This window comes from Chlamydotis macqueenii, chromosome 2 (assembly GCF_036417535.1).
Source record: "Chlamydotis macqueenii isolate bChlMac1 chromosome 2, bChlMac1.mat, whole genome shotgun sequence".
Lineage (NCBI taxonomy): Eukaryota > Metazoa > Chordata > Aves > Otidiformes > Otididae > Chlamydotis > Chlamydotis macqueenii.
In genome coordinates this window covers 5,829,807-5,856,409 of record NC_141557.1, presented here as the reverse complement: position 1 = coordinate 5,856,409, position 26,603 = coordinate 5,829,807, and the positions used below count along the sequence as shown (strand labels likewise).

The 26,603-nt window shown below is 41.4% G+C and overlaps 1 protein-coding gene across 1 annotated transcript; it reads left to right on the top strand.

Annotated features, from left to right (window-relative positions):
- The first annotated feature begins 1,240 nt into the window (after window positions 1–1,240).
- EXOG (exo/endonuclease G) lies at window positions 1,241–22,408 on the top strand. The gene is made up of 6 exons (XM_086742258.1): window positions 1,241–1,397; window positions 2,640–2,789; window positions 6,280–6,419; window positions 8,172–8,248; window positions 11,267–11,381; window positions 21,817–22,408. The coding sequence occupies exons 1-6, from the start codon at window positions 1,250–1,252 to the stop codon at window positions 22,276–22,278; spliced, it is 1,092 nt and encodes a 363-aa protein (XP_086598384.1). The 5' UTR covers window positions 1,241–1,249; the 3' UTR covers window positions 22,279–22,408.
- The last annotated feature ends 4,195 nt before the right edge of the window (window positions 22,409–26,603 follow it).

Sequence of the window (26,603 nt, the reverse complement as noted above, 5' to 3'; positions counted from 1 at the left end):
TTTCCAGCAAAGAACTGTTCGCACAGAGCATTATGAGCATGTTAAGCTGCATCAATACAAAGTCCAGCAATGTTGCTGCAGCAACTGCCTGTGATGGAGGGGTTTAAATCCCACGACATGGCAGTGAAGTGTCTGCCCTTCCAGCAGCTCTAGCAGAGGAGCAGAGCAGATGGCAAGGGATAGTGAGCACCTAAATGGTTCCAACCTGATTTACAAAAACTTGCCTACTAATACGTTAGCAATTGCTAGAAGTGGAAGTTACACTGAACGTACAGCTGCTGTTAGAACATGGACGGCATGAAGCAGCACGTGCCTGTCCACGGTGTGCCCACTGCAACCACGCAGCCAGGGCCTTGGCAACGATGGCTGGGGGCTTCCTCGGGCAAGGTAGCAAACAGCCAGCATGCAGAAGCACTGTGCGGTCTGTTCCCAGTCAGGGAAATAGCTTTGGTGTGAGATACCTGCCATCAGGGTGAACACCAGGCGTGGGGCTGAAATGCAGCTTTCATTCACTGTGGGGTTTGGGTTGGTTTCTTTTTTTCTCCTCCTCAGCTTCAGCTGAGCACTGAACAAGATTCAGGGAGGCAGGGGGACTGAACCTAGGAAAATATTAAAAAAAAAAAAAAAAGCCTGAGCTCCCCATACTTGTAGCAACACAGTTGTAATCCCCATAACATGAGGCAAGAATTGTGCCACAAATTAAAGCACAGCCGAACCTCTCCAGGCAAGCTGGCTGCAGTGAAGTGACGGTGTGGTGAAACAGCCCTTATATTTTTGGTGTATTCTATTGCTAATCTGGTCCTTTTTTTTTTCAGCAAAAACGGCTCTCGCTTGGTATAGGGTTGGAAATGCTTGCAGTGGACCCACATGAGGCCAATATGAACATTAACAGGCATCTGTGAGGGAAAAATAGTAATAATTGGGCTGGTGGTTTTCCTGACGAAAAGCCTGATGTCAAATCACCAAATGGGGACTACAACACGCCATCCTTTGGGGCTGGAGCCCAGGGCATTACCCCTGCTCTCGCTGGCTGGGGACTAATTTAGCCACCCCTCTCCGGGCGGTCCCTGCCGTCCCCCCGAGGCCATCGTTTTCTCCCTTTTTCACAGCTTTCGGGCAAATCCCGCTTCCCTCGTTCCTCTCCTGTTGTTTCCCCGCCCCGCCGCCATGGCGGCCAGGCGCTGCAGAGGGCGGGCCGGCAGGGGGCGCTGCGTGGCAGGGCGGCACCGCGGATCCCGCCCTCTCCGCCATGGCGGCCTTGCCCCGCCACCGCCGCTTTCTGGGCGGTTTCGTGTGCGGGGCCGCGGCGGGAGCCGCTGCCTCTTGTTGGGCTGCGTGGCGGCTCCTCCGCAGCCAGAGCCAGCCGGAGCCGGTCGCTGGGCGAGCCTTGCCGGAGGGTAAGAGCTACGGGCAGAGGGGAAGGCCCGGGAGCGGCGGCCCCGTGTCTCCGCGGGGCGGGAGCGGCGGCGCCGATCCCCACAAACGCCCCGCTCCGAGCCCCTAAACCCTCTCCGTCCCCTCAGAGCAGCATTCTCCCCGCTGCCTCCGTGCTGCGGTGCCCCGGAGGGGGCCGGGAGGGCGGGGACTGAGGGAGAAGGAGGTTATTTGGGGGTGCTGGGCTGTAACCGGCATTAAAAACGCAGCTTCCCCTCGCTGCACCTGCTCACAGCGGCGTGGCGGGGACACGCGAGGAAAGTGGTTCGGTGCGACTCGCACCATGGCTGCAAATGTCCCGTGTCACAGCAGGGAGCGGAGAGCAGTTGCCCTGCGTGATCTGGTATCGTCTGCATGATATATACCCACAGACGTGTGTATGTTTACTTTTAAACACACAGTTCAGCTCAGGCCATAACTAAACTTCAGCTCCTGCTTCCCCAGAGAGACGAGGTTCACTTGGGAAGGCCCCGGCCCGCTCACTGTGTGGGCTGGCAGGGGTGGGAGGCCTGGTGGGAATGAATGGTTTTCTCTGCCTGAAGCCTGAAGGCTTCAAAAGTATCAAAATGTTGGAAAGTACAGGAAGAGGGGCTGTAAAAACGTGAGTTGCTGTTGAACAGATGGCGGGAGGATGAGGAAGTCAGTAAGACGGATGTAAATATTCCTTCATGAGAGAAAAATGTTGCATGCAAAAAAAAAAAAATCTCAAAGTGAAGCTTTCATTCATTCAGCAGAGTGTAAGTGTTGCGGATGAGGGCAGGACTCATACTTGTGTTCAGTTTGTACATCTCAGTTAGTGAGGAGGAGTGCGATTTCCAGTTCTGAAGGGTGAAATGTGTGTATTGATCTCCAGTGTTTGTAACTCCTTTGTTGCCTGATTTGTCCCTAAATACCTGATAGCTCTTCTTCTGAAGGCCAGCCAAGAGCGATTGCTAGGTAGATGTGTGTAGGCATTAGAGTGGGTGAGTTAGTCCTAGAGCTGAGATTCTCATGTGAAGGCATGATGAAAAGCACAGCTTTTTTTTTTTGGTAGAAGGGAGTCTTGCTGGATGGCTGTCTTAATATTTTTTTAGATCTTAATTGTGGCAGTAACCTCAAGTAGTTCCCTAACAGGTGTGTTTACATCCGCTGAGATGCTTTTCTTACTGTCTTGTTTCTGATCATGTTTCATCTTTTGATGGCTTTCTGTTTATTTTGCTCCTTAGAACCAGTAGAAGAGTCTCTGCTGGAAAAATATGGATTCCCTGAAGCTGGAACAGAGACCAGATGTTACACAAATCATGCACTGTCTTACGACCAGGCAAAACGGGTGCCTAGATGGGTGATAGAACATATTTCAAAACAGAAGACACTAGGTATGTAGGTATTATTTTCTTACGTTTATGGCACCCAGAATGGGCTTTGCAATTCACGTAAAGTGTATCCAGGAGCAGGGAGGGAGAAAAATCCTATGGTGATCTCTAGGTATGGATTTTTCCACCCATTCACAATCTGATTGGAGGCAGCAGGTGAATGTGAGCTTCATGACAGTGTAAAGGCTGATGTTGCCAGTGATTTAAGAGATTTGTCCCTGCCAGTTGGCAGGCCTCTTCAGTGTTCTTTCTGACTAGTCTGATACTGAACGTGGAACGTCCTGAAGCCTGCAAGATACACTTGGCCAAGGGGCTGAGTATGAAAGAGAAGAATGAAGAAGAACCTTCTGTGAGAAATTTCTGTATTGAATTTATGAAACAGTCTGTCAGGGCCAGTTCTATGTGTCTGTGTCAGTGTAAACACTGTAAGTCATGTTGCAGGAGAGAAGCTTAACTCACCTCTTTTAAACATGAATGGAGGGGAGATGAAAAACTGAGGATTAAACTTTTCTTATCTGATTCAGACCTGCAAAGTTCAGTGTTATTGCTCGGGCGCATAAAATTGCTCTTCCTTCCTTAGCTAGCATAGTTAGTTCTGTGGTCCACTTTATGCCAGTTTAGGTACTGCCCCATGCGTGTGAATGCTTGTGGAGGCAACGCCTTTAGTGGCCAGACTGTTTCATCTACAGGTCTTAGAGATTTGCTCAGAATGGGAAGAAAAGATGAGAGAGAAAAATGGAGCAAAGGGCACCGATAGTTGTAATTGTTCAAAGCTGCTAGGGCATACCTACTCACCGCAGCCATTGTTTCCTTTAATGCAGCTCTGTTGTATTTTCTGCTGTGCGTTATCTAATACTCTGCACCCTGTTTTTTATGCAAGACAGAGGCTCAGTGATTTTTTTGTTGTCAGTGGTGAATGAAATATGAGTGGTATACAGTCATTGTAAATTAAGTTTATAGCATTAGTTCAGCTTTTATAAGGCATATTATTAGTAATGGAGGTAACTGTATAATTGTAAAGTGTTTTATGGATGCAGTAGCCCTCTAAATATATCTTAATCACTGTCTTCAAATTACCTTTCAAAATTAAAAGCGTGATCCTGAAAATATTTATAACCAACCCCTAAGTAGCATCATTGATTCCACTTCTTTCTGAGAAGAAAGCAGTAATTCCAGACGTACTTTCAAGTGGGCCTTAACAGGTGAATTGTTAAAATGTTTTCCGAATTATCAGATACAACTAACCTGCAAGATGAAATTATGTATCTTGAGGCATTCAGCTCTGATTTATGCCAATAGCTACTCTGTTTGAAATTTGAGGCAGAACTGTGTTGTTCAGGGACGGTCACAAAAACCTTTCATGTACTGGAGTTTTGAAACCATGTGGTGTGAAAAACAAACAAACAAACTGGTAAATAAGAACTTAAATGTTTAAAAAATGTGGTGGAAAGAAATTAGCTTTACATGCAAATGAGATGTACAATCTGATTACAGAAGAAGTAACTTGTTTTTATCAAAGCAGTGAACAGAGAATAAATTTTTTGAGTTTAATTGATAAATTATGCTTTGTCTTAAATACTGAGATTAAATACTTGGATCTTTCAAAAATAAGAATTCTCTTCTTTTGGACACTGATAAACTTGTCATTGTTGCTTCCTAAGCATCAATACTGTGTTAAAGTATCATATCAAATGCTTTAACAAAAAAGAAAAGAGAAGTGAAGCTCCTTCCTTCTGCCTACACTGCATAAAGATGCTCTGACCACCTCTCTGTTCTGACATCCTCTCAACGGACCTATGCACAGATCCTCGACAGAGAAGAGGAATTGCTCGCAGGCACTGGTTTCTGAGAGATACATTATCCATATGCATGCTGGTTTTCCACCCCTTCCCCTCTTCCTTGTGGTCCTTACATATTCTTGCATTCTTCAGAGAGCTGCCAAGTGGAGAGCGTGTACCACGCTTTGTTCTCGGTACGGAGCACAAGGAAGCGGAGGATGTGTGTGTGCTCAATGATAAGACTGACAGGACAAAAAAGCTGGGGTGCATGCAATCTGTGTGTGTATGCACAGTCAGCTGTAGAAAAAAGAATAGTTTTAATAGCTAGCAGTGATCACTATTGAAAATTGTCCCTCACATTGCATTGCAACAGGAAGTGCTTTATAAAGTGGCAGGTTTGATGAAAATTCTATCTGGGATGTACAGGTCCTGAGTCATGTGAAAGGAGACTGTTAAATGGTCCTGTATATTGCATCTGTGAAACGATGCTGAAGGTGACACCCTGAATTTTATAAAGGAAAAAAAAAAAAAGGAAGAAAGAAAAGAGTATGGTGTAGATACTTGGAATTATATTGACATTTGGGGAAAAAAAAAGTTGTGGACATCAGTGCTGGTGCTCTAAGCCAGTTCTTTTCCAGCTATGCGCTGTGCTGCTGCCTGTGTGGAGCCACTGCACAAGCACAGCTGAGTCAGCCCTTGTGCATGCCTCCGCTGCTTCTCTGGAGCATCTTCCTTAACTACAGATGTTCACGAGTCCTAGAACGTTCTGTAGGAAAGGTGATGTCTTGTTGGAGGTTATCAGTGCCAGAATAATTTGTGCAAGTCTTTCCTGGCCGTCGCGTTTCCAAGGAAGCGGTCAGTGTTTGAGATGAAGTGGTCTCAAAGTTGCAGCCCGCTTAAAGTGATTTCTTTTCCAAGGAGATGACTTTACACCGTGCAAGGACACAAATATAGGTGTATGGCCAGTAAACCTGGGAGGGAGTCACAGACTCCCTAGCAAAGATAGCACCTTAGAGGAGGCTGCCATCTCTGCACCAGCTCCCCTCACAACCTTCCCCTCAAAATTTTTTTGCCTACCAGAACACTTTAGGCCTGGTCATTTTTGTGCACAATTGCTGCATGTTTGGAAAGGTAGAAGAGGAATCTTGGAAAGGAACAGGAAAGTTCTGCACTTATTTTTGTGCCCATGAAGGACAAATGACTCCAGACTTTCTCTTGAATGGGTTTGTTATTTTACCAAGTGTAACTTTATCAAGATACACCCATTCTACTTCCAGACTAGACCTGGGAAAAGAAGGAATACTTGTAGTGGATGAAACCTGAAAATGGAATTGCAGCTGGTGAAGATTTGTGTTATATTCATTGTCCTAAAAGGGGAATCTATACTGGTTTTTGTCTTTAGCAATCTTGCCATTAATGTTAATCTGCATTTATGATAAGGCTGAAGTATTTTGCTTTTGTTTTTTCTCTATAGAACAGTAAGCATATTATATTAGGATTTCTAGTGTGTAGTGGGGAAGAATTTAGAACTGGAGCACAGATACTTAAGCAGCATTATTCCTTTTTATAGTTGAGGAGAAAGATACCCAATTTAGGTTGCTGTGTTGAATCCTTAAGCATGGGTCATTGGGCAAGATATCACAGAACCAGTTCTTTTTGTCTTATTGTTGTGATGGTTTAACGATAACCTAACAATTTAGTGTGTTATTCCTCAGGCAATGCAGACCGAAGGCACTGTAAATTCAGACCGGATCCTAACATCCCTCTAATGTTTAGTGCTGTCAATGAAGACTACCTTGGGAGCGGATGGTCACGCGGACACATGGCACCAGCGGGAGATAACAAATTTTCAACAGTAGGATTTCTTTTCTTTTTTCTTAATTTGTGTTTATCAGTTGGAAAGGGTCAAAAGACCCTTAAAAGTAATGTGTAATGTTCCTTTTGCAGTTTGTTTTGAGATGGAACATGGTCTCATTATTGATGCACAGACCTGGACCTGGAGTTACAAGGTCTGTTCCTGACTGAGCACTCTAGGATGCTCGCGCAGTCTGCTTCAGGCGTCTAAATCAGATGCATCCTCTGATGACATACCTCTCTTCATTAAGTCACACCTAGATTAGCTTGTTTGGCAGAGATGATGTGAGTATATCTGGTACAGTATAGTGTTAAGCAAGTCTTCTCAACCTCTTGTATGTCACATTGTCTGCCTTTAAAATGAAGATGATACCCATCACTAAACAAACCTCGGAAGTGTGTTCTGAAGCTCAGTCAAAGAGAGACAGGGAACGATGACTTCATTCTGGCCAACAGGTGCTGAGATGTTTATGGCTAGATTGGACAAAGCAAAGATGGTGTTAAGTACTGTTCTGTATTGGCAAGAGGATTGCCTGGATGATTTAAAAGGCTTTTTCCTTTCTGGCAATGTGTGTGAGGTAAATTAGAACCTTCGTTTGCCATAGTTCTTTCAGTCTGTAGAATATCTTCACCTGCCATTTATTTGAGCTGTAAGAAAAGCATGCCCTAATGCCTTGACTAACTAACAAGGAAGCCTTGGATTTATTGGATCCTCTTGTGAAATGTGCCTAATGCAGCAATTTGTCGGTTAAGAAGCAGTTTGAATTTGTATTTCTGCCAGGCAGAATAGTATGCAGTGGGGCAGAGTGACGGCGCAGTAGCACGTGGTGGGTGAAAGAACCAGTTGTTTTATTTCTACTGGAAGGGTCTTTGTGATTATTTATTTGTGTTACCTGGGGATTTTTTGCTGGTGAGCTACCTGTGCAGAGAGATCCTGGACCTGTCTTGAAATCCACTGAGATGATACAGTCTTTCAAATACAGGATTATAAAAATGTAATTTCATGGTTTAATTAGTACAAGTAGTGTTTGCTCATTATCCTAAGGACTCCTGTCATCCCCTTTGCTTTGAAGAAGTAGTATGTGAAAAATACAGACAAGTATTTTTCTATCTATGAAGATTCTAGTTTAAGATATTGGAAATTTTTTATCCTGTATTTCCCTACACATGCATAATTTTTTAGTGCCAACTCCTTCATATCTGGAGGTATGCGGGTTTCAGTTCAGAGAGGTTTATGATGCTTATAAAAGATAAAATTAAGCAGATATGTAGCTGTTTGACCGTTATGATGTCATAAATAATTGTGTCAGCTGTATGCTACATATTTATAAAATACTGATTAATATTTTTAGTAAAACCTTTTCTTGTAAGGGAAAGAATAAGCTGGCCACTAGGCATTCAAATAAATAAAAGGCATGGGTGAAAGCATCATTCCCATTCGAAAAGAAGAGTAGCTAGTTGCTTCCAAAGGCATTACAAACTGTGCCTCTGTGGTTGGACATTCTTATGCTATGTTTCTGACAAAAGAAAAAGAAAAAAAAAAGTAGATATGTTTTGCAAGGTTTTCACCTCAGTTAGGCACATCTTAAGCCAAAATAATTTTGTAGATGTTCTGACTTAGATTTTATCTGACCTTTTGTGTGGATAATGTTAAGACTAAACTAGAAATAGATTCTGATCCAAAAACTTCTGAGATGTGTTTTCAGCTCGTAAACGTTTCAATTAAATTATATTATTTTCTTTCTCTGTGCAGAGAGCCATGGCCGAAACATTTTACCTGTCTAACATTGTGCCTCAGAATTATGAAAATAATGCTGGATTTTGGAACAGGTGAGAAATTACTTGTAAGTAAACAAAGTAAAAAATATCAGACAGTGACATAAATAAAAAATGCTATATTTATAAAACTTCTTCATATCAAAGTATTCCAGAGTACTTTACAGGAGAGATCATAGCAACTTCCTCTGAAATGTGAAACACCTCAGTCCTCACAGTGTAAGAACAGTGTAACAACTGCTTTAGTTCATTATTCAATCAAACTGTAGAGGACATTTATTTAGAATAGATAAAAATCTTCTGGCTGGTGTGGGTAAAGGTACCAGGCTTAACATCTCTGTCCTTAAGGAAGACTCAGTAGAAGCAAGGAAAGGTTTTATATCTTACTTTAACATCTCTTCCTCAAAAAAGCACTTCCCATGTGAGAGTATTCACATCTCTGTATGCGGACATTGGTTCACTTTGAATTGGAGAACTGAGTGCTCCCCGCTGAGTTGGTGACTACTTCAGGTCTTAGGTGTTTCTTTGAGTGCTGTCTTCCAAGCAGCAGTCAGGCAGGTTTTCTGTCACTTGTGAACGCTGCCTGGATCGGCTTTGGGGTGAAGTGAGTGGTTGATAAATTTACGCTTTCTTCCTGTAGGATTTTTATTCTCTTCTTCCTTTGAGCAGAGAAAAACATGAATAACATAGCGTTCGTCCTGTGCTTCATGCATAGGACTTGCAGAAAGTTAAGACTCAGAAACAGGAGGGGGAAATGATCAATTTCACAAAATTCTCTCAAGGGAAGGTTAGCAAAACCGTGTGCAGTATTGTACTAAAAGTCTATCAAAAATGCATCGTTGTTCAACTACACACTACTTTCCAGTTTTACAAGAGTGCATAGAAAATCATATGAGGTGTTCAATAAGGTTACACAGTTTTATAGACAAATAAAACGCTGTAACATTTTAAGAGATATTTTTTAAAACTGTTTTAATCCCTCAAGTATTTGAGCGTAAAATTTCCTCATACCAAAGCTATGCATTTGTACCAATTCAAAGTTGGAAACCCTCTTTATTTCCCTTGAGCAGGATCTCTGCCTAGTCAAGAAATGATGGAAAGTGTTTGAAAACTTTCCCTGGCACTGTCAGCCCCGCAATTTAAGCAACTGTTACCACTTTCTCCCAACCCCAGTACCCTATCCCCACAGTTTAAATACATGAACAAGGTTTTTGTGCCATTTGTCAGTCACTTGTTTAGTGATAAATAGTTTTAAGGATACCATCTGTCACGTGTGTTGTATCCCTTCCTGGCTTCAGTACTCTCTTCCTTTCTTTAATTGCTTGCTTCTTAAATTGTCTTCTGAGGTGCAGGTAGACAATACAGCTTAGTCAGTTTAAGTCTGTTGTTTTTTAAAGCAATATTTGCCCTCCAGCCATGTGTTTTTGCTACTTTCCCAATTCTAGCTCTGGTACTAGCATGACTATGGCGAGACAATTTCATTTGCTAACACAGTTAAACTGATTTGCGTTTTCTTTTGCTTGATTGTGTTTCTGCCAGGTTAGAAAATTGGATCAACTGGTGAGATGAGTGCCAGAGCCGACACAGAAGATGGAGTAGGACTGTTCAGCTGGGGCAGACAAGGGGGGCAGTAGGAAAGGGGAGAGCAGGACTGCATCTTTCAGCAAGCTGTTAGATAGTAAGCTGTTAGATTGATTCAGTGGTGTGCTCTGACTGCACCTTAGTATTTATTCCTCATTCTCTTCCCACCAACATGCATGCTTCTTTCTTTCCTGATGTTTAACTGTAATTTTCTGTCTTGAGTGTGATTTTATGGTCGTTGTAATCTGATCTCTTTCCCTGGTGCCACCAAAAGCAGTTTACTCCCTAGCTGCATTTATTCCCCTTCTTCCCTTGTGCTGGCATTTGTATTGCCATGCCGTGAGACAGCCCAAGGAGCTGAGCTGCTCAGAAGCAAAGCTGATGACAGCAGGAAAAAAAATTAGCTTGTGGTCAGTGCTTTGGCGTGTCACGTGGCAGCTCACTATTACCAAAGAAGGGACTCATTCCTGCTAATTCTAATTTGTGGGGCTCATTCCTGCTAATTCTGATCTGTGTGCACTGATTTATTTCACTAACCCAGCACACAAAAAAAGATTGGTTTTGTCCAGGGTTATTGACAGGTGAGGAGTGCTAGAGGTGACTCAAGTGAGAGGTGTGAGGAGCAGGGATAAGACAGAGAAGAGACTGAAACCTCCCCTTCCAGACGCAGCCAGAGTAGCTGGGCTCATCTGTCTCATGTTCTGGTCTGTTTGTCCATTTGAGTGTAGTGCAACGCTGTCTTTAGTAAAGGATCAATAGGTACCCACTGTATGTGATTTCTGTAACACTTGGGGTGTTACATCAAAGGTGGGCTGTAGTCTTTTGTTTTACGTAAAATAAGCATGATCCAAAAAGCTTTGTATTTGGGGAAATATTTTATGCTGTGAAACTGAATCAGTTAGTTTAAAAAGCAAAAATAATATTAGTATTTTTGGAGTTACTGCTTTATTTTTAAACAGTTTTGTATAAAAAAAAAAAAACAATGAGTAGACTTAATGGGAGTGACGTGTAGAAACTTTCCTAAGTACTTTGAGCTACAGAAAGAGCTGTCTGTTGCAGGACATTGATTTCTTGGGGAGGACCATACAAATCCACTAATATAGTAGAACTTTTTGAAGTAAGAACGCCACAACCTGCTGTTTAAAACAAGTATCTCACTAATCCCAAGTGACCATCATCAATATCTTTGTAGTGTCAAATGTCAGAGTAAGTAGAGAATTAAAATTTTCAGGACAGGTGATAAGGCTACAAAAACCATTTTCAGATGTGTGCAATAAAACGTCCCTATCTGTGAAGGAGTGAACATGGGACAAGCTGGAAGTGTGACTTGGGCCTGCGTTTTACCTTCTTTGGCTTGTGAGTCAGTCACATGAGTTGGGAAAAAGACTCCCAGACTGTCAGTAGTTCATCTTGCCCATCACAGTGTGTTTCAAAGATTATTATGTTAACTTTTCCCAGCTGACTTTACCCTATCTAACAAATATGTTCCAGAATGGAAATGTATTGTCGGGAATTGACTGAGAGATTTGAGGATGTTTGGGTAGTTTCTGGACCTCTGACCTTGCCTCAAACAGATGACGATGGAAAGAAGAGTGTTACTTACCAGGTATGTATATATGTTGCTGGCTTCACAGTGCAGTGGTAATACTTTATTTATTTAAAATTTATATTGTAGCTTCATAAAACAAAGTTAAACATTGTAGTACATGCAAAATGTATGGAATGTCCAATATACTAGTTGGGGCAAGTTCAGTAGAGATGTTATGTCTTGCCTACACATGATGAAGTATTATTTTAAAATAATTTGGTTTTATGTACAAAGAGAAATGTATTAAATGTCTGTTCACATTCTGCAGTAAAACTGTTTTCTGGCTTCCGTAATACAGGACAGTGTCTAAGCAGAGAGTTAGTGGGTTTTGCTGATGCATATGCGTCTGGTCAATCATTTATTGACATATTTTAGAAGCAGTGCAACACAAATGTGGGTTTCTCAACACTACATAGGATATTGGGATGTGTGTGCTCCATTAATTTCAAAAGCAGTTGTTTGCTGATATCCCTTATGCATCATTTAGATGAGTGTTGTGGTTTTGCAACTGAGGTTCTGAGTATGCTGAATTCAATTGAAGGACTTCATTCAAGTTCAGTAGATTTTAGGTGAATGCAGTGTAATCACTGAACCCCCTGTTTTTTTGGTCCCCCATTTTTATTACCTGCTTAAAATCCTGTGAAGATTTAGGATTGATCATACAGTCTTTAGAAACCGTCACTGATAGACATACAGATAGGGAGCCTATCAAGTTGAGAGGTGAATTTGTTAGTGCTCATCCTGACTTATTCTTTGTAAGCGTGTGTTTAGACATCTGTAGGATCTGAGTGTAGTAAGGTATTCGAGGGAGGGAATATTACCTTCTGCCCCTGCTGTAATGAGATATTATTGCTGTTTTCAGTTGCTAGACGAAAGCTAGCATAATGCAAGTAATAAATGCTGTATTTTGTACCTCTTGAAAAAAAAACCACTTTTCCTTGAAAATAAGTACTTGGATTAACTGCAGCTTCAGCTCGTGAGTGATTCAGCTGTCCAGCTTGTTCTCTGAGGAGCAATGAATGAGCTTGCTCTAAACAAGCCCCTGTTTCCGAGGAATATGAGGGACACAAAAGAGAGATGTTCAACTTTCAGCGCTGGCTTGTTTAGTGGTAAGATTTAGGCACTGTTCCTCCATTATAAATACATGGCTGATTTCCATCTGATTGAACTTGGAACTTAGTCATGATAGAATGTAGTTTTTCCTGTTCACTTTTACCTTTTTACTTCTTTAAAAAATGTCCCTTATTTCCCCAGCTGCATTCATCACTGCCTTGACTGTGATGAAATCACAGCTTTGGTTTTGAGGTTGTTTTTTTTTTGTTTTTTGTTTTTTTTCAGATAGTCATGCATATGAAAATGCAGTAACAATAATTTATCTTTTTCATGTTCAGTGGTAGTTCCAAACTTGAGCTGTCACCACATCTTTGTGAGGAAGGTGACAACTGTGCTCTTTTTCAAGCCGGTAAATAAGCCGTGGTTAGGGGGTATGACCAGTGCCACGCAGTAAGTTAGTGGCAAAGCCAACTTTTTAAACTGGTGATGGTTCCTTGCCACCCAGAGGGAGAGTTGCTGATTTTGCTATTGCCCATTATACTTTCCAGTCCTTTCCCTTGTCTGTCAGTGCTGGTGACTGTCGGATCCTTCCACAAGATGCTTAATTACGCAATGCAATAGAAGACCGTCCGTACTGGACTCTGTTTGCTTACTGGGCTTGTTTTCTGCTGTATAGAAAGATACAGCAGCGCATGGAGGAGTCTAGTGCTTATGGTGACAGCATGAGATACATCCAAAAGCACATAGCCGGGAGCAGCAGGGAAATGTTCCCTCTCAACAGCGTCAAGCTGAGCATTCGGTTTGCTGTTATGCGGAATGATACTGTAAGAGTTCTTCAGGCTTGCACACAGCTTGCTTGAATTTTCCTCCTTCTAGCTGTCAGGTTATTGCATTTAATTTTTTTTATCCCTAAAAATATATATTCTTCTGAAATAGCAAAGAATTAAAAATCTTGAGCTGACTTGAACATTTTATGAGTGAAAATGATTTTCCAGGAAGCAGTTGAATCATCTATCAACTGCTTCACTTTCATCTTGGTAATCCTTTTCTAGTTTTTTTTTTCCAGAGAAAGTGTTTACTTAGAAGAGAAAGATTACCTTTTCTAAAAAATGATTGTGGCTCTGCATTTTGGTTTTGAAATACAAATTTTAGTATTCCACAGGCAAAAATAAGAGCAGAAACCGCATCTTACTGTCTTTATTCAAAATAACTTGATACTGGGATACGGTGATGGAATAATAGTGGCACAAAACATTTGTGCTGCTGCTTTGATTATCACAGCATTCTGGTTTTCTTTGTTGCCAAGATGTCTTCATCATCTTTGGCTTTGATGACAACTGTGGTCTTTTATGAATGTTTTATCAGTTTTGGTCTTAATATAAACTATGAAGTGAAGTTCAGTGTGAGATTGAAAACGGTGCATGTTTTCATTTCACCGTTTGGCCACATTTGTAAATCCTTTAGTGAGCTGACTAGGGTGAGAGATTAATTATATAAATTGATTGTATTTAAGCTGTATTTATCTACAGATAATACTGTTTACAGGTGGGAAAAGTAAAATGTTGATTTAGGTTTTTTGTTTTCTTTTAAATATTAGATTATTTGATTTGGGTCCTCTTTGGCTATACTCCTAAGCGTAAATAAATGCAGGCTGAGAATTGTTTTGTTATTTTGATATCTCTTTATGATATAAGTTCTTGTGCTTGACATTGAAGTTGTCCTTTGGGGAGAGAGACTTCAGAGTAGAGTGTTGTGATTTTTTTTCTTACATCAACACGTACGCTTAAAAGAGGGAATACAACCTGTCAAAGCACTGGAGAAAAGATATTTTCAAACAGATACCTTGGATATAATTGCAGTCATTGCTGTTGATTTTGATAGTCTGGGATTCTGCCCCTAAACCAACAACACTAAAAGCTGGCAGCTGAGTGAGAAGGGAAGGTACCTCTTAGCTGTCTTCCAGACTGAACTCTGCTAGGTTCAAACAAGTGACTTCGAAATGAAAGGCTTTTAGTTCCTCGTTGTTTGGGCTTATGAAACTGATGTGAGAAGGTGTTCTTTTTCATTGTGCGTGCTGTTTAAGAAGTGGTGTAGTATACACAATAGAGCTGAAACTCACAACATATAATCTGGCAATGTGACTGTTCAGGCTGAGCTCCTTTCTAATGTTTTTCTTCTCCTCTGGAGTAGAACTGTGGAAAAAAGAAAACACAGAAGTACTACAGTGAATGTGCCTGCTCTGATTTGTTTCAGATCCTCTCTTCAATCTTAGTTTCCTTATTTTTGGCTAAAGGAGTGATGAAATATGTATCCATGGCTTTACAGGCTGGTGTTTTTCTCATCAGACATCCAAAAAGGTTATTTTTAGATCACTATAGAGAAAAAACAGAACATCGGTCATGGCATTGTTCCCAGTTCCTGCTTGGACTGTGGTACCATTTGCTGTTTAATTCCAGAAAGGGAATTAACCTTCAACTCCTTAGATACCAGCGTTGTTCTATCTATTGGCTGAACTTGCTGTATCCTCAGATATGTTCTGTCATTTCATCTGTCTCCAGCAGAGGCTTTTATTGCAAAGAGTAGATTGATGACTGTGCTTGGTATCTGAAAAACATATTTTGAGAATATATGTAAAATAGAATGCCAACAGGAAAAGTCTGTTTTGTGTCACTGGAGAGGCAGATGCAGGTTTTTCATCTTTGCCCGGATCAAATCAAAATGACATTGTCTTGTTTTATACATTACTGTTCTCCAGTGACTGTCAGTTCAGTGATTTTCCTCTGTCAGCAGATTTGGAGTACGAAATACAAATTTTGCAATAATTCTACTGCATCGTGCTCTACCCTTCTTATTCCCAATGCCATCATAGTAAATATTAATGTAAGAAGAATGGGCTGTGGTTGATGAACGGATGTACAGTTTAGATAACATTTTATTAGTTGTTTGAAGAAGACATTTTTCTGTACTTTTTAGTGATATGCGGGGTTCATACTGGAATCATGTCTGCTGTTTAATTTTCCAAATTGAATGACTAGGCTGCACCAGAGATGCACAATAACTCTACCAGAAGATATATTTACTTGTCATCTAATTCTGTGGCAAATAGGTCCCTGGGAAACAAATTGCACCTCTCAAATATAAGATGGTGCTTTATGGTTCTCCATAGTCAACTTACAGTAGTAGTAGAGGTTTTCTCCTAGCCAAGATGCTATAGGGGAAGGAATTTTTGTTAAAGGAGGAAATAAACTTGGGAACTATTACTATTTGTCAGCTGCTCCAAGTGGGCTCAAGCTACACAGGCAACTAATGGATCTAGGTCCATTATACTTGTCCCATAAAACTGAATTTCAAAGGGCTGGATCTTGGACCAGCTGGTGTAAATGACGAGAGCTCTGTCAGCCCTAAATTTAGACGTGAGGTACAAGTGAAAATAATAGATACTGGGGTAAGATTGGAGGACAGGAGAGACTAAAGGTGCACGATAGATTTATGGAGTTGCTTATATTTAGCACTGTACCCATCCTGAAGGTTCCTGTATTATAGTATACAAGTGGTGATAGGCAGTGTCGTGGATTCAGTGTTAAGTAACCTAAATGAATTCTGTGGAAGTAGTAGTCTGTCATCATGTAAATATGTATACACACTGTCTTCATTAAAAAAAAAAGAGGGTTGAGTTTCTGTCTTTTAATACCATAACTATGTGTTTAGGCAAAGCTTTTTCTTTTTTACCATCTCTTCTTTTTTTTTTTTTTTTCCTTCCTTCCTTCTTTTCTTTCTTTTTTAGAATTGCCCAGTGATTTGGCAATAGCAATCAGACCAGCCATAACAAATTACATTTCCCTGAAGTACGTACATTTGCGTTTTGGAGTGCTTGGCTGTGCAGTGCTGTTGCAGATTGTTACTATGATTTTTATATGTAGTATTTTGTATTTTCTATATGGCTAGGTCTGCCTTCTCACCCCTCAGTTCTTCTCAGTGCCATCTGACAGAGTTCTCCCAAATACTGGGGAGAAAACGCTGTCAACAGAATCAGTGCTGCCTGACACAAATCCGGAAGGAACTGGAGGAAAGGCAGTTAATGGCATCAAAATGGTCAAGTAAACAAAATGATACGGATAGCAAAGGGAATTTTTGATACTACCAGACAATCTGTTTCTATACAGAGTTTAGTATCGAGTTGTACTAAAGCTCTGAATTGTCAAACCTGGGGTCATATCAGCAGGAATGATATTCTCTACAGTAAAACATCCGATGGGGCTGGTCAGTATCATACCTCAGGTTACAGCTAAGGCAAACAAATGCCTGGTCACAGGAAGCTGCAGTCTTATTTTGGGTGACAGGAGTGATGTCCTTGAATTCTGTACATCAAAAAATGTGAGAGAAGTATTAATTTTGCTATTGCTAGGTGTAGATGGAAGTATCGTTATATAGTTAATTGTGCATATGCTTGTTTTCAGTCAGTTCTGGTTTGCATTATGGCTTTGTTCTAAACTCTGGTTATTACACAGAGAAAGAGAGGGAAGAAGCTGTTACTGGAGCGTAGAGGGAATTTAATCATTTTAATGTATTTGATAACAGTACCTCTGATGAAAGGACTCTTCAGTGTGTGCTGGCAGTTAAGTCATGATTGAACACGATTTCTGTTTACCAGGTTTTAAGAGAATCTCAGATAATTGCCAATCCAGAGGTGGCCCTTGCTGATGAAGGGCTAGTCCCTTCTGCTAATTCTTTTCACGGTTGATTTTCATTTTCTAGTCACTAGATGGCAAAATACTACTTTTAGATTCATGAGTCCTTTCTTTTAAAAATTGTTCTTACCCTTTCAGAAGAAGATAGGTTTCTTACCGCTCTGAGAAGCTGTGACAAGTCCAGTATAAAATGAGAATATGATAACATTTATATGTTTTAAAAATTTCTAGTAACACTTCTGTTTTCTTCTAATATAATCTCTTTAAGTGTTCTGCAGTTATACCTTGTATGTTCCTTTTCTCCTGCTTCTGTAAGAATGCAATTTTCTTTCTGATAAACCCCAAACTCAATTTTAGGGATGGCTTTGCTCCGTATTTGTCTGACTACCACTGTGAAGGTGAAGTTAGTTAATGCCATATGCTTAAACATCCTAGATCCATTAGCAAATGTCTTCTTTATTTATTGTGATACTTAAGCACTCCACAAAAATTATCAAGTTTGTTCTTCCTCCAAGGTTTAAAAACTACAACGAAAAGCAATGTAATGATTTGGCCAAAATAATGAGGAATGCCAAGCTTCAGATGAATCCCTATCCAGTGCCTTAGCTATGAGACTGAATTCATCAAAGCTCGTCGAGTTCTCTCTGTTTTAATAAATTGTGTTGCTTCTGCCCTTATCTTTATCTGTCCCTGTGAGCTCTTTAAGTTTGTATAACTGCTTACCAACACGTTTGTTGTTTTAGCAATATGTAAACATCTCTAAATGTCAGGAATTGCACACATTTTAATGGCCTGACCTCATGACAGCTGTCCATGTTTAACTGGGCATCCAAGGCTATAACAAATTTGTACACACTCGTGGAATGTCAATAACAATGTCAATAATAATAAACCCCAATAAACACTATGCTGAAAATGACATTACCATAATGTTGTGTTGTTCAGCAACACCGGTTCAGTTGTAGGGCTTCAGCTAGCACCAGATCACCAAAGAAAGCAAGAGCAAAGCAAAAACGAAAGGAGTAAGAAGCTCCAATAAGTCAGGCAATGAACATTTTTATGTTGAACTGATACAGGAAGAAGTAGTATCTGACATGTCACATTAGTTTCCCAGGTGATGATGGGAAAGGAGTATTTTTAATGCTATGAAAAGAAGGCGTTTAGCTTGAGTGCTTTTTTTTTGTTGTTGTGAGGCTGTTGAAAATGTGTAAGATTAAGCAAAATTTTATAGGAATAGCAAACTGGAAATTTTCAAAGGATGACCCAAAAATTTACCTCATGGCCTGTTATCCACATGATGTGAAAGCATGTGGGACAGCAGCGATTTTCAACAGGCCATTGCTGTATTTTCTTGCTTGTATTAGCGCATGAAATCTTTTAAAATCAACATCTGTGCATGGGCAATCTTAACCCGTTTTCTGTCCTGTTACAATAGGAGCGTACGCTCTCTGCCTCTGTTAGGTGTACATTGGGATAAATGGGATGGTGCTGATCGGAGCGGGGATTCAGACTGCTGTAGTTGGGTAGGAAAATCCTCTAGGTGGCGATAGGAAATGAATTGTTGAGTTTGGTTTTCCTGCCTATTGCTTCTGTTGCATACTTCACTTTTGTGGAATCACGCTTTCCTTCTTTCCCTGGCTGTTGAGCTGGGTGTTGGGGGGCAGCTCTCCGGAAATATTAATCTGCAGCTCCTGTACCTACTCCCATAAAAAAGCAAATGGTGGTATATTACAGAGCTTAATGATGGAAATACCGTGGTGTGCTTTAGAACTGCATTTCTTTTTTTTTTAACAGAAATAATTGGGTCACACTGGCTGCATAATTGATGGTGCATGGTTCACATAACCATTAAACTGCAGAAAAAATCATATATATTCTTTGTCATGCATATTTACTCTGTCAGAGAAATTGGATCTCCTCCAGCAGAATGAGCTGAGGATAGAACTTTTATGCCTCATTTTGTGTAAGGAAAGGACACTGGTGGACTCTGGCCATTTGGCAGGCTGAAGTTTGTTTTAATCACTTTAACAGTATTAGAACTCATTGAAGTAATTACAGAAGTAGTTTACTGCTCTTCAGAGGACTGGTATAAAGCCTGTACACTACTTAAATTTTATTTAAATCCTCAAAAGAGAGCTTACGTGAAACTGAAGTGGTACATAAATTACATATACAGCCATTGCTTGTATAGAGTTGAGTTGTATTTAGAACTACATTTCTCAAAAGGCCAGCCCTTCCTTCGTTTTGAACTAGTCCTTCTTTCCTTCCCTCCTTCATAGGGGCATATCCTGTGCATAAATGTGCATTATTTAGCATATAATATATATATTTGCATAGTATTACATACGCACAGGGTCTGTTTTCCCTTAACACCCACTTCAGGCATTCAGCATTTCCATTTCATACCTAACTATTTTATGTGCAGCTCTGTTCATTCCCCAGCTTTTCTATCCACCCACTCAGTCCTCAGCCTCAATCCCCTGTTCCCTCCGCTAGCTCACTCAACACGCATTCACCTGTTTGTTTTACATATGCCACATACCCCCTAATTGGAGATACTTTTGGCAGCTCCATCTGCGTGCTCACCCTTCCTCTAGTCTTTTCTGCAACAGACAGAGGATGCTGGTGTGTGTACGTGTGTGGGAGGTGTTGAGAAGGGGAGGGAGCCAAGCAGAGGACCTAGGATGTATACATGTATTTATAGTGGAAAAAAGTATGTGAAAAGGCCTGGAAAAGGCAGCACAGGAATGCTGCAGGTCAGGAGATTGTTGGCCCGGGGAGAATCTGAGGAACAAGGTTTAGTCTCACTACTGGCTGCTTCTCTCAGGAGGCTACAGCAGCAGCTTCAGGGGGCAGTGCAGCTGTGCACAGCCTCTTCCTTCTCTTCTGCCCTGCCCGGGGAGGTGGGATTGCAGTGTGTCCTCTGCAAGATCCCTGCTCCAGGGGGAGAAAAGGAACTCCAGCCTTCTGCCTTCAACAGTGTCAGTCACTGCCTGCACTTGGGTGAATACAGAGATGTGAAGCCCCTCCTCTCCCCCTCGGGGTTTTTCATGCTTCTTGGCTCACTCCCTCTCACCCCCAAGAGGCTGCATGACTCCCCAGTTTGAGTGCTACCTGTCTCAAATAGGTTAAACTCCCAGCACCATTCATTTTGTAATTCAGTTTTAACCCACCAGATACAGCTGTGTTGATGTGTAGTTTTTCGTATACTTGAAGATTACCTGTGCATCAGTCAGTTTTAATTATTTATGGAGTTGATCCTGAGGAGCTGTAGCTCTGGTTTCACCCACGTTGAATGCAAAATGCAGAGTGCTTTGACACTCAGGAGCTCTAATTTCCCTATCAAGACATCTGCCGTCGTTGAAAGGGAAAGTAGATTTGTCATAAGGCATTTATTTATTGCTTACCAGTTTCAATGGCTGTTAGATGTCTAGGCAGGGCTTTGTTTAGGAGATGGTTGGTGTCATAAGCAAGATAATTTTTGTAAAAAACAAAATGCAACAAAAAAAAGATTAAAGTACGGCATAACCTAGTTTAAGAGTGAGGAGGAAAATATTCTGTAACAAAGTAAATCTCAGAGCACATGTTTGGCAGAGACAGTAATAATGTTACTGCCACATTATTGTGCAAAACCTGAAAAACTTTCTTTATCAGAGATTTCCCTTTCTCCTAAAGGTACTTTCTCTGGTTTTGGTAAAACTTAAAGACCAGACACTTAAAAAACTGGCCACAGAGGTAGAAGACACAGTTCAAGCACTGAAAGAATTAATAACTGAAATTATTTAACTGTTGGAATAGATTTCTTTGCGTAGATTTCTCCTGTAAGATACTGAGTACTTCTGAATATACTTTATATCTAAGTCCCCTCAAAAAAATGCTTACTTGGGTAATGTAGCTTTTAAATACAGCCTGTGTATGGATAATAGAGATACAAAAAACAGCTGACAGAAGGTAAGTTGGAGTTGATTTGAAATGCATAGTAAGAAACACAAGATTTGGAACTGTCAGGTCAGGAACTTAGTATAGAGCCACTGTTACTGAAAACAGCTTTCCAAGCATAAACAATGTGATACCGTATGAGAAAGGAACTCTACCATCCCTTCAAGTAAGCTCCACGTACAGATCTACACCAGGATTAGGGAGCTGGGGTCTTGACTGACTCCCTGTTTCCAAACGTGGTTTTTGGATTTGGTCCCGGTTCAGTTTCAGCCATAACTGAAGTTGCATCTGCTTAGGAGATTTAAGTTGAGTTTGTTCTTCTACCAGAGCTCCTTGTCACAGATCTTTACAAATATTTAGACAACTACTGACTAAACTTTTGACTTTTTGTCTGCATCATTGTTTTTAACAGAACATAAAATATAATTATAAATATTAATATAAAGGCAATGGTGTTATAAGAGAACTTTCTGGGAAAGTCTCTTATCATCAAAAGCAGAATAACCTTGCAGTGAAGTATTCTTTGCTCTGCTTTTCCTGTTTGAGAGAGAGATTCAGGCATCAAATAACTAGCTCATTCCTGACCAACTATATATGGAGCTGCAACGAAATGGTGCTTTCCAGCTCAGCTTCTAGTCTGATAACGTGGTTTTGATGTGTACTTACGTGCTATGACTCCTTTTTAGAGGTAGTAGGATTAGTCTCGCATCTTTCCCCTCCTGCCCCCGTAATGGATAAGATCTGTATCTGTAACAGAGCTTTCCTTTTGACAGGTGATCGGAAAGGATGACGTAGCTGTGCCATCCCACTTATACAAGGTGATCCTTGCCAGACGGAACAGAACATCTACGGAGCCCTTGGTACTGGGGGCGTTTGTGGTGCCAAACAATCCCATAGGCTTCAGTCACCAGCTGACTGAGTTCCAAGTGAATATTGAAGATCTGGAAAAGATGTCAGGTTTGACTTTTTTCCCTCAGGTGGACAAAACCAAAGAAGTTAATAATATATGTGAGGTGGACACCTGTAAACTGATGGGCTTCAAGGAATTTACATTGTACATTACTGCTCGGAAAGTGCAGAGTGCCCGTACATTGCACCGGTTGGAGAAAGCCATGTCAGAGTTAAGGGAGGCAGGAATTGAACCTGACGAATATCTTCTAAAGCTTCACAAGAAGAAGGAAGAAGAACTACTGCAGGAAAAACAAGTCGCAGCTAGAGAGAGGAAAGCTGGCTGAGTACTTGTTTGGGAAGAAGTTTGAAGTTTTGTACTTTGAAAGGGGAGGTGAAGGCAAACACAAAGACACAGGCATTATGAATTATCCTTTTTTGAATTGTGAAAACAATAAAGAAACATTTGGAAGCTGGTGGGTTTGGATTAACGTTTATTCTCTTGTAACATGACGCACATACATCGTTCGCTGTAGTACTTAGACCTGGGAAATGGAATTGACCCCTTTCTGGCGTGAATAGACTACTGGACCTCCAGAAAAGGCTTTGTGCTATTTTCCAAGTGAGACGTCGGACTTTGGGTTTGCATGGAATCTCTTCTAGGAATATTGTAAAAATAGACAGTAGACACCTTGGGAGTATAACTGGAATGTGTTTAAATGTGATTCCACCTGCAAAGGTCTTTCAGTACGATACTGTAGAAGCAATGATACTTTCTAGGTCTTTAAAAATTAAGTTAATTTAGAAATATTTCATTTAACACTCTTTTATTAGAGACTTGTAAGACATAATCTGAATCCCGTAGTCTTTACTTAGTTGTGTTAACCAAACCAGATTGTCTCTTACCTCTCCCGACCTTATGTGCTTCAGATTAGCATGCCAGTAGCTGTCAACTGTTGTCATTTGCAGCAGGCTTCTTCCATTCATGTATAATTCTGCAATTTATTAAAAAAAAAAATAGAAGCAGAGTTTACACAAGTTCCTACCAGTGTAAATTGAGTCTTCGTTAATTGATATAAGCTTAATATTTCACTTTCACCACTAAGTTTGGATAAACATGTTTTCTTGCATATTGTTTGATTTGAGAGGGGAGCGCTGCTTTCTTTTTGTTTGTAGTAGTCACTCACTGTCTTTTTGCCCGAGGTCAATGTCTTTGGTCTGTGAACTTCACAACAGAACTTCAAAGTGAAAGCAGGAGATTGACTAAAAATGCATTTCCAGTTCTATTTCAGCAGCAACTGAAGTTGCTCAGATTTGCATCTGAGATTTAATTTTTTTTTCATTAGTTTTATAATTTATTTGTATGCATACATCTTGACTTTCAGACATGAATTAGTGAGACTTCTATCCTCTGAGATTTTACATCTGGAAAGAAAGAGTGAAAACTGGAAAGAAATATTTAGATTTTTTAAAAATCTATATAAATTTGGAGTTGTGCCATTAAGACACCTTCAGTAGTTTTAACGTAAGAGTTAATAGTTTCTGAGAAGGGTCGTGTAGTGCCAGGCTGAATTGAGCTGTTTTCATAAAGGATGAATCAAGAGCATTATTTGGATGTTGTGAATCATCAGCTGGATGTTCTAAAAACTGTGTAGTTTCCTTCATTTCAGTTCAGTTGCAGTATCCAAAAGTAGATCACTTTATAAAGCAGTTATGGTTCCCATGACACTTTTGTGTTTGCCAAGAACATAGTTACAAAATCCAGACATTTAAAACCAGAGAAATGTGACTAGCTGAGGACATCATAAAAGCTTACTGCCCACATAAATTAGAGAGGAATTGGGTGAAATCCTGACAAAACGTTTGCTCATTTCAATTTAGCCCAGAATTTTCATTGTCAGTCCTATCAGATGTAACAAAAACAGTAAATTGCAAAACAACAAGCCACCTCTCCCTTTGCAGAAGGTGGGAAATGTCAGTGTGTGTTGCCTGGGATAACAACGTGCCAGATCCTTCATGTGCCTCTTGATGATCTTGGGTATGCTTCTCTGGAGTCCAAGCAGCCTTTTGGCACTCCGATGGCATCAGCGGTCATTGCTCTGTGCATTGTCTTTCTCTTTTCCCCATAATTTGAGTTATTTACATTTCTTAATTCAGCCTTCCACGTTCCTTTTCCTCTCGATCCTTCCAGCTGAGAGGTTACGGATCTTCCTGCAGTGCTCACACGCACCTTCTGCGGGCAGCTGAAACGGTTCTCCAGGTTACAGATAAGCATCCATCCATAGCAGAAAAATCTGCTGTATGCGAGGAATGCCAGGTATCTTCCCTTTCTGCTGATAGCTTACTGTTATGGCAACAGCAGAAGTGCCAAGTGGGAGACTCCTATGCAGGCCCGCTATGGAGACCAGCTGCTCCTAACCTGGTACCTCCTCGGGTCTCGTATGCCTCCTTGAACTCCTGCAAGCCCTAGTTACCATAATTTTCATGGCTCGTGGTTTACCACATAGATTAGACTCCCTGTGTAATTTTCAGCTCTGTTTGAGCATGGTCGGTGTTCCTCAGCTGCCCTTGGAGGGTGGCAGCAGGTGGTGACCGGTGAAACCACTTTCAGCGCTGGTCTGTGCCGAAGAGTACGTTCCACTACTCATCTTCTGCTGGATTCCTCATCTGAAGGAACTGTGGAGTCTAGCATATAGCGAAAAAATGTGCTTTCTTTACAACAGGAAGTATAAAACAAGTTATAGCGAGGGGGTGAGGCTTTACACACTTGCTTGAACCAGCTCTGTGATTGTGTCAAAATCCTTCGTGAGAACTGTGCTGGTGTCCGTGTCCATCTGTCATTCCTGTTGCACACTTAATCACTTCCCTGTGTGCATCTGTAGTGACAACATGAACCTGTGTGATGCAGCTAAGTGACAGGAGTCCTGGAAATGGAGATGCCTCTCCTTTGTTCCTCCACCGTTTTGATATGTTTGGTTTTAAAGCTAAATAACCAAATTGCAAGGGAAGTTGAAGACGAGGCTTCCTGCAGCCTGATACAGTGATTTTCTGGTGTTCCCTTGACGGTCTCCTCTTGGTTGCTGCTGCTAGTCTTGAATGAGGGTGCAAGTGATGGTAAGCAGGCGGACGGGAAGGGAGCGCGGGGGAGAGCTGATGCTGTGCTCAAGGGCTTTGGGCTGCCCCCCACCAGCTCCTCTCGGTGCACTTTTGGTATTTGGCCTTTAGAGGGCAGGCTCTTTCCGCAGTGTCAGCCTCGGTGGCCAGAAATGATGGAGGCTATGAATCAAGTGCCTCTGGCCCGTAATAACTGTCTTTCTGCTTGTGATACTAAGAGTATCTGTTTAAAATGAATTGTTGTTCTGAGTGTTGTATTGACAACAGTGGAGGATGAAGCTAATGATTTTTCCTGGATGAAGCTTTAGACAGTAATGCTTGAGAGTGCCTTTAAATTGACCACCCAAATTGTGTATCTGTCCACTCCAAAGACAATTTTGACTCCAGCTTCTTCATGAAACTCATTCTGGGTGAGGATTTAACCCTATACTGATGTCTTGCAATCCTGTTGCTTTGCGTTTCATACCACAGCTTACGGGAGGACGTGTAAAGATCTGCTTTTAATTTTTGTGTGGTTGGCTCACCTCAGAGCACTGTTTTGCAGTTTTCCCTGTGTCCTGTACTAATAAAGATGGATCTCATTAGGTAATTGTGCTAATTACTGCACTAATCTGTAGAGAAACAGTCCCTGTGCTGAAAAAGTAATGTATTAGATACAGCAGGCAACAACTGGAAGGGGAGAAGCTACACATTCAGAAGGACTTCAGTGGTGCTGCAACACCCAACGCTGAGAGTCCTTTCCATCAGTGGAATCATCTACCTGACAGAGACACTCAGTTGTCCTGTAAAATGGAGGCGAGTAGGTAACAAAAAAACAGAATTTGCGGGAGACGCTAATCTGGCCAGCAGTGATTGCTGGAGGAAATGGGCACTGGGTTTCCCTGGGCGCTTTCAACCATGAGCCTTTTTTTTTGGAATTGGCTAGACAAGCCTTGTCGTGGAAAACCATTAAATAGAGATCCTTCTGCCAATACACCGACTGGTTTAGCAAGGCGTCCAAGCCAGTGTGCTTTCACAACCTAGTCCAATTCAGTTCCTGGCCTTGAAGCCACTGATCTTTCTAGTGGAAACTTCCAGTTTGTACAAACTGTACCAAACTGACCAGCTACGCCAGTTTTCACCAGAGAAGGAGCCATGTCAGCCTCCAAGGATTTGAAGAGGGATCTCCTGCCCGCCAGGCACCCTCATCATCTGTGCCGGTGGGTGGAATGGGCTGCTGACATACAGCAGCCTTGCTTCGACTTTTTGGTGGGAGTTCTCCGTGGTGAAGGACCTCCAAAGATGCTTCCCTGGTAGGGCCAGGCAGGTGGGTAAACCAGAGCTGCTTAAAGATGGGATGACAGAGAAACAGGGAGAGAGGGTTTTCGGTGAAAACTTGCAGAGAAGCTGGCATCGCTGGTACTGTAGTGCCTGGGTCTCTACGTGTTTAACCTGTGCCAGCCGGTGTGAAGAGAACCTCAAACCCTTCTGCGCCCATCCTGGTCTTGTGTCTTTGTTGCACAGCAGTGAAGCTGTGGGGGAATTATATATAAACCTGTCTCAGTGGGGAACTGAGGAG

Bases quoted from the DNA above. Each gene is read 5' to 3' on its own strand.
- EXOG (XM_086742258.1), top strand. From the start codon at position 1,250: ATGGCGGCCTTGCCCCGCCACCGCCGCTTTCTGGGCGGTTTCGTGTGC. The intron at 1,398-2,639 runs GTAAGAGCTACG...TTTGCTCCTTAG, and splicing joins TGGGCGAGCCTTGCCGGAGG to AACCAGTAGAAGAGTCTCTG. The intron at 2,790-6,279 runs GTATGTAGGTAT...GTTATTCCTCAG, and splicing joins TTCAAAACAGAAGACACTAG to GCAATGCAGACCGAAGGCAC.